This window comes from Brachyhypopomus gauderio, chromosome 4 (assembly GCF_052324685.1).
Source record: "Brachyhypopomus gauderio isolate BG-103 chromosome 4, BGAUD_0.2, whole genome shotgun sequence".
Taxonomy (NCBI): Eukaryota; Metazoa; Chordata; class Actinopteri; order Gymnotiformes; family Hypopomidae; genus Brachyhypopomus; species Brachyhypopomus gauderio.
Genome location: NC_135214.1, coordinates 28,338,515 through 28,354,878, shown reverse-complemented (window position 1 = coordinate 28,354,878; position 16,364 = coordinate 28,338,515). Strand labels below are relative to the sequence as shown.

General features: G+C 46.1%; 2 protein-coding genes across 4 annotated transcripts; both read left to right on the top strand.

The window, feature by feature from the left end:
* The first annotated feature begins 3,610 nt into the window (after positions 1-3,610).
* lzts3b (leucine zipper, putative tumor suppressor family member 3b) lies at positions 3,611-11,317 on the top strand. The gene is made up of 6 exons (XM_077003550.1): positions 3,611-3,832; positions 5,311-5,892; positions 6,300-6,851; positions 7,743-8,063; positions 9,094-9,324; positions 9,487-11,317. The coding sequence occupies exons 2-6, from the start codon at positions 5,407-5,409 to the stop codon at positions 10,129-10,131; spliced, it is 2,235 nt and encodes a 744-aa protein (XP_076859665.1). The 5' UTR covers positions 3,611-3,832; positions 5,311-5,406; the 3' UTR covers positions 10,132-11,317.
* Positions 11,318-11,336: 19 nt separating this feature from the next.
* Positions 11,337-14,809, top strand: ubox5 (U-box domain containing 5). Of its 3 annotated transcripts, none has more exons than XM_077003552.1 (5): positions 11,337-11,469; positions 12,053-12,124; positions 12,696-14,025; positions 14,128-14,256; positions 14,489-14,809. In XM_077003552.1, exons 2-5 carry the CDS (start codon positions 12,068-12,070, stop codon positions 14,689-14,691), a joined length of 1,719 nt encoding a protein of 572 aa, XP_076859667.1. In that variant the 5' UTR covers positions 11,337-11,469; positions 12,053-12,067; the 3' UTR covers positions 14,692-14,809. The 3 variants fall into 3 exon arrangements, with proteins under 3 accessions (XP_076859667.1, XP_076859668.1, XP_076859666.1); XM_077003553.1 differs by having other exon boundaries at positions 11,440-11,510; XM_077003551.1 differs by lacking the exon at positions 11,337-11,469 and adding an exon at positions 11,476-11,715.
* The last annotated feature ends 1,555 nt before the right edge of the window (positions 14,810-16,364 follow it).

The following is a 16,364-nucleotide window of genomic DNA, read 5'->3' as shown; positions in this document are numbered from 1 at the left end:
GTATCAGATATTATTATATGTTTGTTAGATATACTGTTCACAGTGACTTCACAGTATATTTAACGGTATATTTAATGTTAATAGAGTGACAGTGTCAAATCCTTTTTATCTGATTTACTCTAAGATCAAGCTGAGCTGTATTGGGACCTTCACGTTCTCTAGGCGACGATGTGTCCACTGGGAACTTTATGTCACTGATTACATTTACCTTATTCAGAGCAGATGCACTGCAGGCCTTTCATAGCGGTTTACTTTTCATCTGTAAACAAATCCCATAGTTTATATTGTGTGTCCTCTGCGTTTCCGCCGGTCCTCAGTGCCTGCAGGCCCGGGGCTGATGTTACTGTGGAAACATATGCTGCTTTCTCCTCTCGTGGCATACACACCCAACACCTCCAAACACACCATTATCATGGAATGTTTCCTTATACTGACCTTCGGCCTTGTGTATAGGTATGACATGTAGATGTATGATAAATATGATCTGAAATGTGAAATTGAATTAAGATTCAGATTAAAACTTCACACTGGTCCCTGTCATACCTCACGTCTTTAATGTGGTTCTTAATGGAGCTGCTGACCTCTTCTGGTGTTGAGTAGAATTGCAGGACTGTAAATACATCTTCAGAAACAAAGAAGAAGAACAACAACAACAATAACAACAACACAAACAAGACGAAACAACACAAACAACATATGCCACAAAACAGGCTTTATTGTGTAATTCCAAATGTGAAAAGGAATAGAATGCACATATATGCAAACAAAATATAGCATGCAAAATATTAACTATTAAGAATGTTTGACTTCTAGGTAAGAGTACTAAGTACCAGTGGGTCAGGATTGGGTCCAGCTGAGATGTCACGGTACGGCGGGCCCCCTACTGGTCGCCCCCGTATACAGCGGCTGTTGTCTTGTTGTGGTGTTGTGTTCGTCCCTCAGGTGGGCGGGGCCTATGATCCGCCTCACCTGACGGTCGTTTGTTTGTCTATATATGTCTTTGTACCAGTTGACTGCTGGTCATTGTATCCTTAATTTGGATCTTGTCACAGGTTTTTGATTTGTTCACTTTCTACAAACCTCCCTTTTCCCTGAGACTTGGCGTAATCGCTTCCATTTTATTTCGTACTCCCTGCCCGTCACATGAGATACAGACAAACTTGACAGGAATGACCCCCAGCTTGCCATGACAGTTCCTCAGTGCCTGGCTCCTTTTGAGTACTGTAGGGCATTGTGTTCTTCAGCATGAGGAACATAATACATGCAGGCCTGTAGAATGATACAGGGTCACGACCATATCACAAATGCAGAATTTTATTACAAAATCATCACAATTTTAGATGAGTCGTGATATTACAGTGTTTTGAGTGAATGGGTAAACTAACACAAGGAAGTGAATGTTTCTGTGACAGAACACATCAGCAGACTTTCATCAAAATGCAATGCTGCATAACATCAATTCAATATCCATTGGTTAATACATAAATTACATAATACATAAATGTATAGCTCTGTACAAATCTATATAAATTTACATAAATGTATAGCTGTAACATTCTGAGAAATCCAGAGGATGCTTGCAAGCTGGAAAAATATTTAATACAGGATCAAAAACACATAAGTACAAACAGGCACACAAATCCACAGGACTGAGGCAAAACACACGAGTCAGAATACAACAGCTTCAGTAACAATAAACAAGATACAAAGAATTATGCTCAGTAGCTCAACACCAACAGGAGATTGTGAGCGAGAGTCCGAGATATTGCTGTGATAGAATGAGGAGCAGGTGACCCATCCACGACCCATTTTCAGTGTCCTGGTGGAGGGAAGGAAGTTTTCACTGAGGATTTTATGATACATGGCCCCGTTCATCTTCCCATTGCCACGGTGATGTTGGCCTGAGCCATTAGCAGTAAAGCACCCCCAAGCATAATGTTTCCACCTCCATTCTTGATGGTGGGTATGGTGTTTTTGGGGTCATAGTCAGCATTTCTATTCCTCAAAACACAGCAAGTTGTTCAGTGAGGGATCAAATTATTATTTTCTCGGCCACTTTATTAGGTACACCTGTCCAACTGCTCATTAATGCAAATGTCAAATCAGCCAATCACATGGCAGCAACTCAATGCATTTAGGCATGCAGACATGGCCAAGACAATTTGCTGCAGTTCAAACCGAGCATCAGAATGGAGAAAAAAGGTGATTTAAGTGACTTTGAACGTGGCATGGTTGTTGGTGATGGCAGATGAGCTGGGCTGAGTATTTCAGAAACTGCTGATCTATGGGGATTTTCACGCACAACCATCTCTACGGTTTACAGAGGATGGTCCAAAAAAAAAAACAAAAGAAGTTCCCCAGTTCTGTGGGCACAAATGCCTTGTTAATGCCAGAGGTCAGAGGAGAATGGCCAGACTGATTCGAGCTGATAGAATGACAACAGTAACTCAAATAACCAGATGTTACAACCAAGGCATGAGGAAGAGCATCTCTGAAAGCTCACCACTTCGAGCAGGGGTGCCATTCCTGTCAGCTAAGAACAGGAAACTGAGGCTACAATTCACACAGGCTTACCAATATTGGACAATAGAAGATTGGAAAATATATATATATTACTGTAGAAGAATCAAGATTAAAATATTCACTGTATATTAATGAATAGGCCTATAGCATGTCAATATTCATAGTAAAAATGAATGACTATAGTTATTCTAAATATAATATAATATAATAACTACTAAAACTGACTATTAATACAGATATCAAAACATGATTACTGTTTTTGCAGTCATCGGCTAGCTTCCATAGACCCCCCCCCCCCCCCCATGCTGCTACTTCCCTGCCTCCGTCACATGACACAGTGAGCCCATATTTGATGGAGCATGTTTCCATGGTAACTGCAAAGTGTCTATGTCACCAGTGAATTTGTGAATGGAGTTTTAGGTCTGGAGAACGCTATATGTGTGCATTAATCCACATCAAGTGTTTTGAAATATACAAAGGCGAGATGACTTAAAATGTTTAAGGATGCCATACACATAAAACAGGTAGAAATAATAGTATATAGTCTGCCCTTCTGTCTGAGGTATTTCCTTGCCCATCAAATTTTCATCCTGTTTTCAAATATTTCATACAATCCATTTAGGCCATTTCAAAATCAACCCAAAGTCCACCACTTCTGTTACAGGGTCATTGGTGTGACTAAGATTGAAACTCTAGATGTTCTGGTCACGTAAAAGAAGCAAATGTACTGGATATCATCATGTAGCCTGTGTTGATGAACTCCGAGAGGCCTGTGTTCTGATAGCCTTCAGTTTCCAGGTCATTTCTATAATTAGTAGTTGGCTTTAATCTTTCTTTTTCAAGACACCAGACAGGTTGGATTTTGCCAGTCCCCTACCAAAACCAATTAACTTATTTGTCGTATCTCTTAAAAGTTCCCATTTTAAAAATCGTGTTGATAACCGATAAGGTCCCCATTGACTTCCATTGTTTTGCTGTTCTTGTGGTAGTGACGCTAAAGGATTAAGGTTGAAGACGTCTGCCCGCTGGAAGACCGTGGCGAGCTACTACGCGCATGCGAACTGCATCCGCGCGTTTGAGGGGCGTTACTAGCGTGCGGCACAGGGGCGGGGCAGAGGTGGGTGTGTGGCCCAGCTGATACTCGCATCCGCCACTGCTTCCATCCTTTAATTCCAAGTAAGGGTGATAACAGATGAGGTGCAGTTTAATATCTGCCCCCTCCGCTATTGACCGCTCTACGCCTCTGAGCCACCGCCGTGCCCGTGGCGTCCCGGTGTCGCGCGCGTCGCTGACCGTGGTGCTGCAAATAGTGAGTACCACGATGGACGCGCATTCATCGCGTGATATACAACTAGCACATTCCCTGCACTGGGTTTGCTTGTGTATAACGTATGATGTGTTACACGAGTCCGTATTTAAAATGCGCGAAATCACATGGTTAGACGAACAACTGGTGCCGCATTTCGGTGTTTCTCGACTATCGTGGTTGTGAAGAATAAGAGGAAGAGACGTGTAGGTATAAGGGTTTGTGGAGCCTTGATATCACCGCGACTCACCCGAGTGGAAGTAAACCAGGGTAAGGACAACGGGGGATGCGTGCACGCGCTCTGCGAGGTGATCAACGCTTCCCTTCGCGCGGGATAATTACATTAAAGACGCCAGAATCGCGGTGGATCCCGACAAGGCATTATGTAATGCGCTGACAAGAGCGGAGAGGGGAAAAGGAGCAGTTTCTCGTTCCGTGTCTCTCGTGATGTTCACGTAGCGCTGTGCGAACACGCGAACTATCGCGCACCCGCGTCCGTGTCTCTGTTTGTTTAAAACACAAAAGTAATGTTGCGACCCCACTAGATCGTCAGTGGAGGTCTGAGTCTGGAGTGAAGCACCTGCTTGTGTAGAAAATGGTGTGCATGGTGTGTGCGCCGCATAGATACTAAAGGGAGAACCATAGCAGGGCGAATTAAACGTGAGAGCTATAAGAGGACACTGGTTCTGATGGGCTCGCGGGGACGTGGCGTCTCAGAAGGTGTGGATACGCTGTGGGTGCAGATGTTCGATAACTATGATAGAAATGAAGAAGAAAACGTGTTGGAGAATCTGCTGAACAGACATGTGCTCTCTTCAGTTACATTGCGTAGTCAGAATAGTCGCAACTCTGAAGAAGGTTTAAAGACTCAGGCCTTTCAGGAGGTGGGGTGAATGATACCCTCTCATGTATACATTGTAAGCTCAGCTCAGAGACCTGTTACTGTAAGCATGGAAGTGGAGGTTCAGTTAGGTTTGAAAGTGAATATTAGAGCAGTACATGTGTGTAATAGAGCAGTACTGTGTATAATAGAGCAGTACTGTGTTTGTATGTCTGTTTTATTAGTCATGTGGGTAGATGTTTTCTGTGTAAATCTGTGAATCTAACTTAATACCAGTTGATTCACATTATACAAATAAACTTGCCCAGTGCACTCGCATGTGCGTTTATGGGTATGTGTGTGTGAGTGTGTGTGGTGTGTGTCTGTGTCTCTGTGTGTGAATGCGAGTTTTCATCTGAGAGAAGTGATGAGGTAATGCCAGGAAGGCATGTGCTGGAGTAAGAGCCCCCTGCTGGAAAGACTTGCGCATCACACCGTGAAACAAGGCAGCTCGTTCCTCACGTCCTCGCCAGAGGTGTTTTCATTCCACTAGAACATGCGGGAGCATCTGTGCGACCTGTGGAGAGGGCAGTGTTGCACATTAACTCTGATCCAGCCTTTCACGGGACCATGCGTGTGTGTGTGATCTCTCTCTCTCCAGTGTGCGCGCCCACTATCTGGTGGTCTCAGCCCGACTCCAGTGGCCCATGTCAGGGTGTGCGGCACTGAGTGAGAGTCCAGCCTCGGGCTCCCCACCATGGGCAGCGTAGGCAGCGGGGTGGCCGGCGAGCAGGAGTTCGCCATGAAGAGCGTGGGCACGCGCACCACGCTCCCCCGCGGGCCGCCCCTGTCCCGCCGCGGCCCGTCCGAGCGCAGCTTCAGCGCCGAGCGCCTCCCGCCGCCCCCCTCGGCCTCCGAGGACACGGGCTCCAGCGACGACCGAGGGGGGAGCAGCAGCGCGGCCACCGACCGGCCCCGGCTGACCGGCGCCGAGTCCACCACGGCCACCGCCTCCAACCTCGACAGGGCGCCGTCCATCAGCGAAAGGCCGGAGGTCGGTGGGCCCGCCCGCAGGGGGGCGCCCAGGCCGGGGGGCACTGACTTCTGCGGGAACCAGGCGACATACGCAGGCGACAAGAACGCAGAGGGCCCGGCTCCCGGAAAGTCCAGAGAGGGGAGCGGCACAAAGGCAGGCAGGCGCACGCCGCCCAAGATCCTGGCTGTGTCAGGGAAACTGGAACAGGTAGGCATGAGCAGAGGGGGGCCATGTCAATATTTATCAAAAGAGAGTCTTCAATGACTTTACAGTACACAATACAGTAGATAAAGTACATATCATGACAAGCATAACTATATACTAGAATTACGGCTCTGTATTTCTAATTGGAAAAGCATGTTCATTTCCATTGAACTAGACAGTGTCTCTCTGCTTCTTCAAAGCTAGACGTAAAGTAAGTCTCCCTCTTCTCTCTGGGCTATTTAGTAACCACATAACTTTATAGCTTTCCATAAAAAGCATTACCTGACCTTGTGCAAATTATAATAGGAATAGGAGCTCATCTTTATGATCTCAGTTTTCATTCAAACAATTTGAAGTGGTCCTGTGAGTTAATTTCTCTAATCACACCCCCTCTTAAAACACTTCTTCAGAACAACTCTGCACTGGTGCGGCCTTCCGCCTTCAAACCCGTCGTGCCAAAGAGTTTCCACTCCATGCAGAACCTGGTGGGACACGCCGGGTGCAGCAGCGGGGCAGGGGGCCGACCCGCAGGTGGTGCCGGAGGCTCGGACAACCCCCAGCCGCTTAGTGAGCAGGACAGTCCAGAGAGGGAGCGGGCGGGGGAGAGTGGCGGCCAGGGGGGCATGTCGGACTCGGGCAGGAACTCTCTCACCAGCCTGCCCACTTATGCGGGCCCGGGCTCGGCCTACGGACGCCCGCCCGCCCTGGGCCCTCTCAGTGCCTCCACCAGCCATATTAACAGACTGGGCATGGCGGCCGCCCCGCTGGACAAACTGGAGAGACCCAACTACCAGAACGGTCTGAGCGCGTCTGACAGCGGCCGTTCGTCCTCTGGGAAAAGCTCCTCGTCCTATCAGAGGCTCTGCCACCTGGGAGACACAGTAGCTGCTGTTCGCCCCTCCCCCTCCTCAGATGACATCATCCAGGACTTGGAGGATCGACTGTGGGAGAAAGAGCAGGAGGTGAGTGTTACATGAGTGACCTGAGGTATCACAGGGGACCACCGCTGCTCTTTATGGTTACATAAGTGGCAATAGATTCTCATGTAGATAGAGATCTTATTCCTGAGCCTTTACAAGGGACAATTTCAATAGATCAATAGATTATTTTGTCTTACTCATACCCAAACATTTTGTTACAACTCTTGACATACATTTTTTAGCACTTTGATGTAGCTGTCTTGAAAATACATCAACATACAGAGTACATAATATTCCTCATGAAAGCACCTTCAGAAACAAGTACTTTGTGAATAAGGCTTAATTCAAAATAAATTGGGTTTTCCTTTCATCAGCCTATTTGTCCAAACGACTTACCTGTGAGGTTCGATATGCATCATGCCTGTTTATGATAAGGCAGTGATCACCTACATTTCAGTACTAGCTATACTGTATTTATAGTGCAGGATCATAGTGCACAGTCTTTGCAGAACATGCAGTGAAGAAATAACAAAAAAAGTTTGATAATCTCATGTAAGTAGAGAACTGTATTTGTCTGAGTGTAGAGGGGATTTTCTGTAGCATGAGTTCACTCAAAGTAGAAGGAAAAGGATCCTGCGCAAGTCGTCCCTAATTCCGCCGCGGCCCTAATCCCTAATTCCACCGCCGCCCTAATCCCTAATTCCGCCGCGGCCCTAATCCCTAATTCCACCGCCGCCCTAATCCCTAATTCCGCCGCGGCCCTAATCCCTAATTCCACCGCCGCCCTAATCCCTAATTCCGCCGCGGCCCTAATCCCTAATTCCGCCGCGGCCCTAATCCCTAATTCCACCGCCGCCCTAATCCCACGGCTGCTGTCAAATCCCGCCGGTGCCGCGGTTCCGCCTCACGCCTCTCTCCCTCCCCTCCCCCGAGGTCCTCCACATGCGGAGGAACCTGGACCAGAGCGAGGCGGCCATCGCGCAGGTCTTCGAGGAGAAGGAGCGCGTGTGGGAGCGCGAGATGGAGGAGCTGCGCCAGAACTACGCCGGCCGTCTGCAGCACGTGACCCGCCGGGCCCAGCGCTCCCAGCAGGCCCTGCAGGCCCAGGTGGCCCGGCTGCAGCAGGAGAAGAACCGGCTGCAGGAGGAGATCGGCGTGCTGCTCGCCCAGCGCGACGAGCTGGAACGCAAGTGCCTGGACTACCGCAAGGAGCAGGCCGACCTCCTGCCCCGCCTGGAGGAGACCAAGTGGGAGGTGAGGGCTGAGAGGACCGGCTGGAGGTTTTGATGCATCGTTGGTGTGGCGTGACATATATGGCACGTACGTTTCGCACACGTACAAAAATGTACAAAATGGTCAGTGGTGGTACAGTAATTAATTACACGTACTCCCTTACTATACTCCTGCATATCATCTTGAAATATTTACACTTTACTTGAGTATTTCTAGTTTGAAGACTACATTTCACAGAGTTTATATATCACTACGTTTTGCAAAAAACATTGCTCCTCTTTACTTTTTAAATAAAGTGAAATTGTAACAGTAGATGGTGATGATGATGATGATGATGATGATGATGTGCTCTCAGACTAAAGGGCACCAATCAGGGCACAGCAGGCATTTTAATTAGTTCATTTGCTTTGGCATGTTGATCAGCAGTCTAACTGCTAGGAGAGCGGAGAGGCCCATGGTCCGTCTGTTCTCAAATATCACAGAGGAAAAAAAACATGAGAATGAGAAACAATCCATCACCTAGTGACCAGAGTGCTGCTTGAAGAGTGTTTTAGCATTTCTAGAACAAGGATTTCTTTTCAAATGGCTACTTTATTTGAAATGCTAACACACCAGCAACTTTGAAAAAACTGACTAGCTAGTTTTAAGGAATGTAATGAACTATTATCAAGCTACCTCTTTTGAGTTAAAATGGCTAGAAAAAGGAATGTCACAAAAACAATTTCAAATATAATTTAAATATTAAAATAGTATTAAAAGGTTTTTGATTATTTTTATAGAGTATATAGATATGACACATTGTGGTTGGACTATTATTTTTCACAAATTATCTCTCCAAAATAAATTTGCTTCATGTAATCTTATCTGTTTCATCAAAGACAATCCAGAAAGAATCATGCATATTGATAATTAGACTCTAACAATGGACCCGTTTAGTATATGTTGAGGAACATTCCTGGGCTATTCCAGGGCTGTGCCACTCAAGCCCTGCGTCTGTGTGCTGCGTCCACCTCACATTGTGGTTAGTGTGAGCTTGTCTCATGGCCGTCAGGTGTGTCAGAAGGCGGGAGAGATCTCCCTGCTGAAGCAGCAGCTGAGGGACAGCCAGAACGAGGTGACCCAGCGGGCCGGCGAGATGGTTGCGCTGAGGAGCCAGCTGAAGGAGCTCAACGCCCAGCTGAGGGAGAGGGAGGAGACCATGCTCGGCCTGAAGGACTCCTACAGCAGCAAGAGCCGGGAGCTGGAGAGGTGCGAGGGGGAGCTGAAGAAGACGCTGGCAGAGGTGCGTGCGCGCTTCCAAACACACACGGCTAGGCGTACAGTGTGGAACATCTTAAATCTCACTTGATCTCACTTTATCTCCCTTGATCTCACTTGATCAAATGGATGAGGGTTTGCGATAGTCATCTGCTTTAATCTGACGCCTCCTCCCTCTGCCTGGAAGGTGTCCGCCCTCTGGGACAAGCTGGTCGTGTTCGAGGCGGAGGTCCTGGGGCTGAAACGAGCCCTGGGCGAGCTGAGCTACGGCGGCGAGCGGGCGACAGGCAGCTCGGGGGGCGGCAGCCTGCCGTGGGGCGGCCTGCATTCGCCGCGCACCCCGGAGGGGCTGACGGCCGCCGTGGCCGCCGACCCCCTGCTGAGCCTGCAGAGCGACGAGGCCAAGGCGAGGCGGCAGGAGGCGGGCGAGCTGCGTCAGCAGCTGGAGCGTCTGCAGGGCGAGCTGAGGCTGGAGAGGCAGCAACGCGAGCTGCAGGCCCTCACCTTCGCCCAGGAGCGCCACACCTGGCAGGACGAGAAGGAGCGCGTGCTCAAGTACCAGGCTCGCCTGCAGCTCAGCTACGTGGAGACGCTGCAGAGGAACCAGGCTCTGGAGGAGCGCGTGGGGCAGCTGGGGGCCAAGCTCGTCACCGGGCCCGGCTCCTCGCCGCCCCCCACCCCCGGGAGCCCGCCCGACCCCTGCGCCCCCGTCACCGTCACGCTCACGCCGGCCGCAGAGGACGACGACCCCAAGTCGCCCAACCTTAACCAGTTGGCTCCGCCCTGGCCCGGACCCTCGCGCCTCGAGAGGATCGAGTCCACGGAGATTTAGTGCCACCGCTGCGTGCTGACTTGATACAGAGACAATCTACTTTTTTCCCTCTACATACATTGCTAAAAATGATTTGTTAAAATCACTTACAAGTCCCAAATATTAGCTTAGGGGCCCCGATTTGAGGACTTGCTACTTTGAGGGAACAACAGAACATGCAGTTATAAATCAATGTGCTGGAAAGATGAAGGACCCGCTCCAGAGACGATGTCTCATGCTGTCACAAACACTTGCACCCACACATGTACACTGACATCCTCTATCTCAAGGGATCAATGAACCAAGAAGAAGAAATGAGAGTTTGGAAGCTATTTGAGTATGAATTGATTTTTAAAGATGGAGAGTGTTGTTTAAGGTGTCTGGAATCAGTGTTGTAGTTATGAGAAAGGCACGTGTTTGCTTCAATGATGTTTCAGGGATACTGGGGAACCTGGTTCTCCATCACTGCACACTGGCTGCAGTGTCTAAAAATGATCACAAGGGGTCATTAAAGAGCCTTAGGAGGGATCCCACTCGCAGACAGTACTTGAAAGAAAAACAAAAACGTTTTCTTTTTCTTTTTGAGAAATTGGGAGGTACGGAAGAACTCCGAAAATTTGCTTTGATTTATTATATAAGTTGGTACTTTAAAGAAACCCATCAACTTGTGATTAAAATACATTTGAAATGGATGAGGAGCGGTTAGTATGTGGTGAGAGGCAGTAAGTAGAGCATGGCGAGACAGAGCCGGTCCGGGTGTAGGACGTTAAGCTCTCTAAGAGAGCCACAGACTTGCTGCTATGTGCCAATGTGATGTTCTGTGTTGTTGAAAGACTGGGTATGGATTTGCCTGTTGATCATTGCTATTTATGTAAACATGTTAATATACCAAGATACTTCATGTGAATATTTTGAAAATACGATAATTATTATTATTGCATTGCTCTAATTATTGTGACTTGATGAGGCAGACTATTCTACAGACCGACCATTTTATCTCTTCTTTGACACAATGCAACAACCATATCCAAAACCATGTTCCTTTTGATGTTGTTGTTATAAATGTAATTATGTTGTTGTTTTAGACCGCAAATGCTAACTGTTTTTATACTCATTTTTATGTTTGTATTTATGTTAGTGTAATGGCTTGATGAAAGCATACCTAAGCGAAAATCAGAAATAAAGACACGAGTAAACCAGTAATAGACTATGTTTGTGTTCCACGAGCGTGAAGAATAATGTACCACGTGTATGGTGGCCTGAGAGACGGTCTCCCCGCCACTGGGTGGCAGTATTAACACGGAAGTGTTCCTGTTTCCACTAGAAGAAGTGGGACGCTCCTAGGAGCTCTTCCCAAAGGTTTGATGTTGTAGTTCTTTCATTTAACTGTTCGTGTTCATGTAAGCAAAATTTAAATAGATCGTACATTTCACTAAACAGCATATTCAGATTACGTTTAAATCTTTGCCAGTATATGCTCACCTTGATCTCCAGGTTGTTGTGTAATATATTGTAATTAGTTAGCCAGCTAGATAGTTGTATCTAACTAGACACATATCCGACTGGGACAGTTAGTGTACCAGCTGAAATAATCACACCGTCTCGGTAAGTGGTCGCACTTAGAAATAAACTAAACGGTCTCTGCTAAAGACTTCACATTTTAAACTAGAGTGTATTATCAAAGTGTATTAACAGGCTAGCGATATGAATGTTTGCATATTTAGATGTACGAATATGTCGACATACTGTTATGTATATCATACGCCTAATGTTTTAATTAAACTCATTTTCGGTAATGTCAAGATCAACAGTTGTAAGGTGAAAGTTCTTTTAGGGCTTAGCTAGCCTTGTAGTTGTACTGTAAAAGTACTCAAAATGTGGGATACAATTAGTGTAGATGCGACACATTTGACACCTAACACACATATATTAATATTTTCAGCTCTTGTATGGGGTGATGATGGTTGTCAACCTCTGCCTGCCGCCCTTTAAGACCACTGTTCACTCCAATAAGGTAGACAACCACTCTACACTAGCTACACTTACACAAGACTACAGTTGTTGGGCTGCTTACATTTACAGTCTGATACAGACAGACAAGTTCATGTCCTGTTGTAAATTTTACTGCTCGTTATCATTGTAACAGTTTGATGGCTTGTGATTAATTTTATTGTGCAGCTGTATACATCACTGTCTAATTTAGTGGTATATTAGACTCTTATTTGTATGGGCTAGGATTCATTATCGGAGCAGATGACAAAGCCCCTTTGTAAGCTACTGTGGATAAGTGTCAGCTCAATTCTGTGAATGTAAATGTCTATAGTACTTTGCAGATAAGTGTGGTCTGTCACAGCTTATGAGTTGTGACAGTTACATATTTGAGGTTTTTTTTTTTTGATAGACTATCTTCTTACTTCTATTAAATACAGATTGCCTTCTTTTTATGTTGTTTTTGTTTCAGAGTAGGAGATTGCTGTGGATGTGTGGGTAGTGTGTAATTGCTGACCTTATAGTGTTTTGTTTTTATCATCTCTGCATCACTGTGTCTTCAGAACTGCTTCTTGATTCTTTCTCTCTGCTTACAGTTATGTGCGGACGGCTGTGATGTTTCAAACCTCTTGTCTGGGGATCTGGCAGCTCGGCGGAGGGGTTTTAGGCTGGAGTACTTCCTCCGGCCTCCGCTACACGTGACCCTGCACTTCCAAGTGAGGGTTGAGCTGTGCCGTGTGGATGTTGAACTGTGGCCCTGCGGCATGGATAAGGGTAGCAACGCCAGGAGGCTTGAGGTCCTTACTTGTCCTGATCTTCACTCTAAAACCTCTGACCATGAGGAGAATGGACAGTTCAGGCTTGTAGGACGCTGTGAATTAAAGGAGGAGGTGCTTGTGTGTTTTAGACATCCAAATTTTCACCTCCGAGCTCCCTTCTCTGCACCCCCACCCGAGCCTGCAGCCTGCGGGAAGCAGCAGGAACTCTGGAGCCGGGGACCACAGTCGCTAGGTTCAGTGGGCCAGCTCCGCATCTCCATACCTTATGGAGGAGGTGCGTCTGCCCTGGGAATCAAGTCTTTGGTGGTGTGGGGAGTCCCTGCTCGCTGCTGTTCTCCTGCAGAAGTGGAGAAGATTCAAAAGGCACATTTGGACAGCTTGAAACAAGAGCCCTCTGCTTTTCCATTGCTTCTGCCTGTCTCTGTGTCGGACACATCACCTATGCCAGAGCCTGGGCCCTCTGAAATGACTATCCCAGAGGAGTTCCTAGACCCTTTGACCCTGGAGCTCATGGATCTACCCATGATCTTGCCTAGTGGTATGGTTGTGGACAGCAGCTCCTTAGAGGAGTACCAGAAACAGGAGGCCACCTGGGGACGTTTGCCAAATGATCCCTTCACTGGTGTTCCTTTTACAAAAGACTCAAAACCTCTCCCTAACCCGCACCTTAAATGCCGTATTGACAGTATGAGGCTGAAAACTGGGTGCACAGGATTCAGGAGCAGAAATGGCCTACTGAACAAACCTCAACCTTCCAGACTGGTCTTGGCATCAAAACCTGAAAGACCTACATGCTCAATAAACTCTGTTAGTGTCCAGAGCTCACAGGCTGGACCTAGTGAGATGGTGAACTGGCAGGTTCAGTCTACAGGTTGTAACAACTTTCAGGAGCAACAAAAACAGGCTATCACTAAAGATAACCTTCAGAGAATAAGTGATCCTAATGTTCAGCACAGACTTGTTGCAGGAAAAAGGTTCACAGTGGGGTCTGTATCTGAAACTAACAATATTAGAAGGAATAATACTGAACACTCCACCAAAAGGAAACATCAATCAAACCTTTCTTCAACTAATGCACACTCAGCTACTTATTCACCTTTTCCCACCAAAATGCCCAGAACAGATGCAAGCCTCACCCTCCCAATGGGTTGGTATTACACACAGACTCATAATGCCTCGTCTAAGTCACAATATCTTCTGCTGTCTTCCATATTCTCCAGGTCTGATTTTCTTCCTTTTTCCATGTCAGACGCAGACACCAGCCAAGCCTCCCACGAGCAGCGCCTGTCGGACAGTTTAGACCAGGCCCTCAGCTCCGCCCTGAATGGTTTACCCGCATATACTTCACAAAGCACACCGGAGTCAGACACCACAGCTGGTAGTACTCAAAGACAGGAATAATATATTGTAATAAGACATTCGTGTGGGAGGTGTCATCATTACGTGCAGTAGTGGCACAGAGAATTAATAGCATTTTTGCACAACACTGGATGAATATTGTTTATTTGTTGAGGAAAGCAATCTTAAGCATTAATCAAATCAAACTGTGTGTAGAAATCTGCAGTCTTGTATACTAAATCTGGCGGTGGCTTTGTGTTTTTTTTCCCCAGGACTTAGCAGCTGTGGATCATGCTTATGTACCTTGACTGTGTATTCCATGAGCTCACCGGTGTACTCTTTGCCCTGCGGTCACCTGCTGTGTGGACCATGCCTGAACCTCAAACTCCCTCCCCAATCACCACGACTGCCAATCACATGCCCTACGTGTAACGAATGTGCTCCTCCAAACACAGTCACCCGAGTGCACCATTAAACTGCACTGCCTCCTGATCAGGAATAATATTCTTATGATGAGGCAACATGAAGCTGTAACTAAAAACGTATGCTTTTGTTTTGTTGGGCTCTGTAATAAAGATTTTCTAGGAAAATGGGTTTGGAGTTTTGTGAAAGTTGCTCAGAACCTGCAAAACACATTTACAAATACGTAATGATGGTTCCTTCATTTAGCTTCATTTTCTTTAAGAGGCAGTGTTCAAATATGCCCTTGATAGGAGTCCTCATGGTGAAGAATCTTTCGGGGTGGGAGGCCTAGTTGTGGAGGCAGTGAGGGCAGCGTAGCATTGATGGGTGTGCAGAGACTCAAGGACAGGCACGGTGACGGTGTCGAAGAACCCAAGGATGAAGACCCTTTGTATGAGTGGGAACTGTGGACCATAATGTCCATGACAGCAGGACACAATTACAGACACTTTCCTCCCTCTGTTTTAGTGGCCACAAAGGCAGCAAGGATATGCTGAAGGAAACACATTACTGTGTTGCCTTCATGAGGTAAACTACACTGCCTTCTGAAATCGTCAGTGTTAAGCTGTGTATTCTTACCTCTGGTGACACAGGTGAAATCATTACTATTAAGCAATGTATGCTGACCTCTATGGAGACACAGGTGAACTCGTCAGCATTAAACTGTACACTGACCTCTATTGAGACACAGGTGAAATTGTCAGTATTAAGCTGTGTACACTGAACAATTGACTAAGTGCTTTTGGGCAGTTGCTATTATGCATGGATTGGCCAGACCAGTTTAATCAATCCTGCTGACTGCATGGGTTACAAAAAAAAAAAGGGGGGGGGGGGGGGGGTTCTGACTTCCAAAAATCATCCTGTTTCTTCCATATAAATGTATATTTAGTTTCCTTTTAATTATCTGTTGAGTCCATGGGGATTGTGGCAGTTCTGTCATTTACTGAGAGCCATGATAGTGTCTCCACTGGAAGTAGTGGAGAGAACACTATAGAATACTACACAGAGAATTCTACTTAGATGAATACTACTATTAATAAGTAGCTCAATACTGTTAAGTAAATTCATTTTGCTCCCTTCAATTAAATCATTATGTTCAAAATAAAACTGTTCTGGTATGACTGACAAATCTTTAAATATCACACTTTATGTTTTATAATTTGTGATGGGATTTAGAGGCAGAACAAATTCTGGATCTCCATATAGTTTTAACTGTGTTTTACAGAAAAAAGTGCTATATAATCTTAACAGACCTAACAGCAACTAGAACCCCTCCCCAAATGAAGCTTACACCCCAACAGCCATAATTGGAGTAACTTGTTTCAGTGCAGCAGAATGTAGCAGGTAACATTGTCCGATCTCAGTATGTGCTGGCAGAAAGGACTTTTCATCAATCTTAAACGATTTAAATCAAAATAGTTAGAAATGGCCACTAGCAAACAGTAGCTACATATGATTTACTGAGCAGTTCTCAGACTTGTTCTCAGTAATCATGAAGCTATCTAAACTTGTTTAAATGTATCCTGTCGTTTATGTGGATTATGCTTATTAAATTATGAGGCACAGTCATCACTCTGTATCTCAAATCATATTTTACTTATCAAGCACCTATATGTATGCCATTTAGTTGAATTAGGCATCATTTATACATTATTGTCAACTGATCATAGTATCAAAGTTGTCATA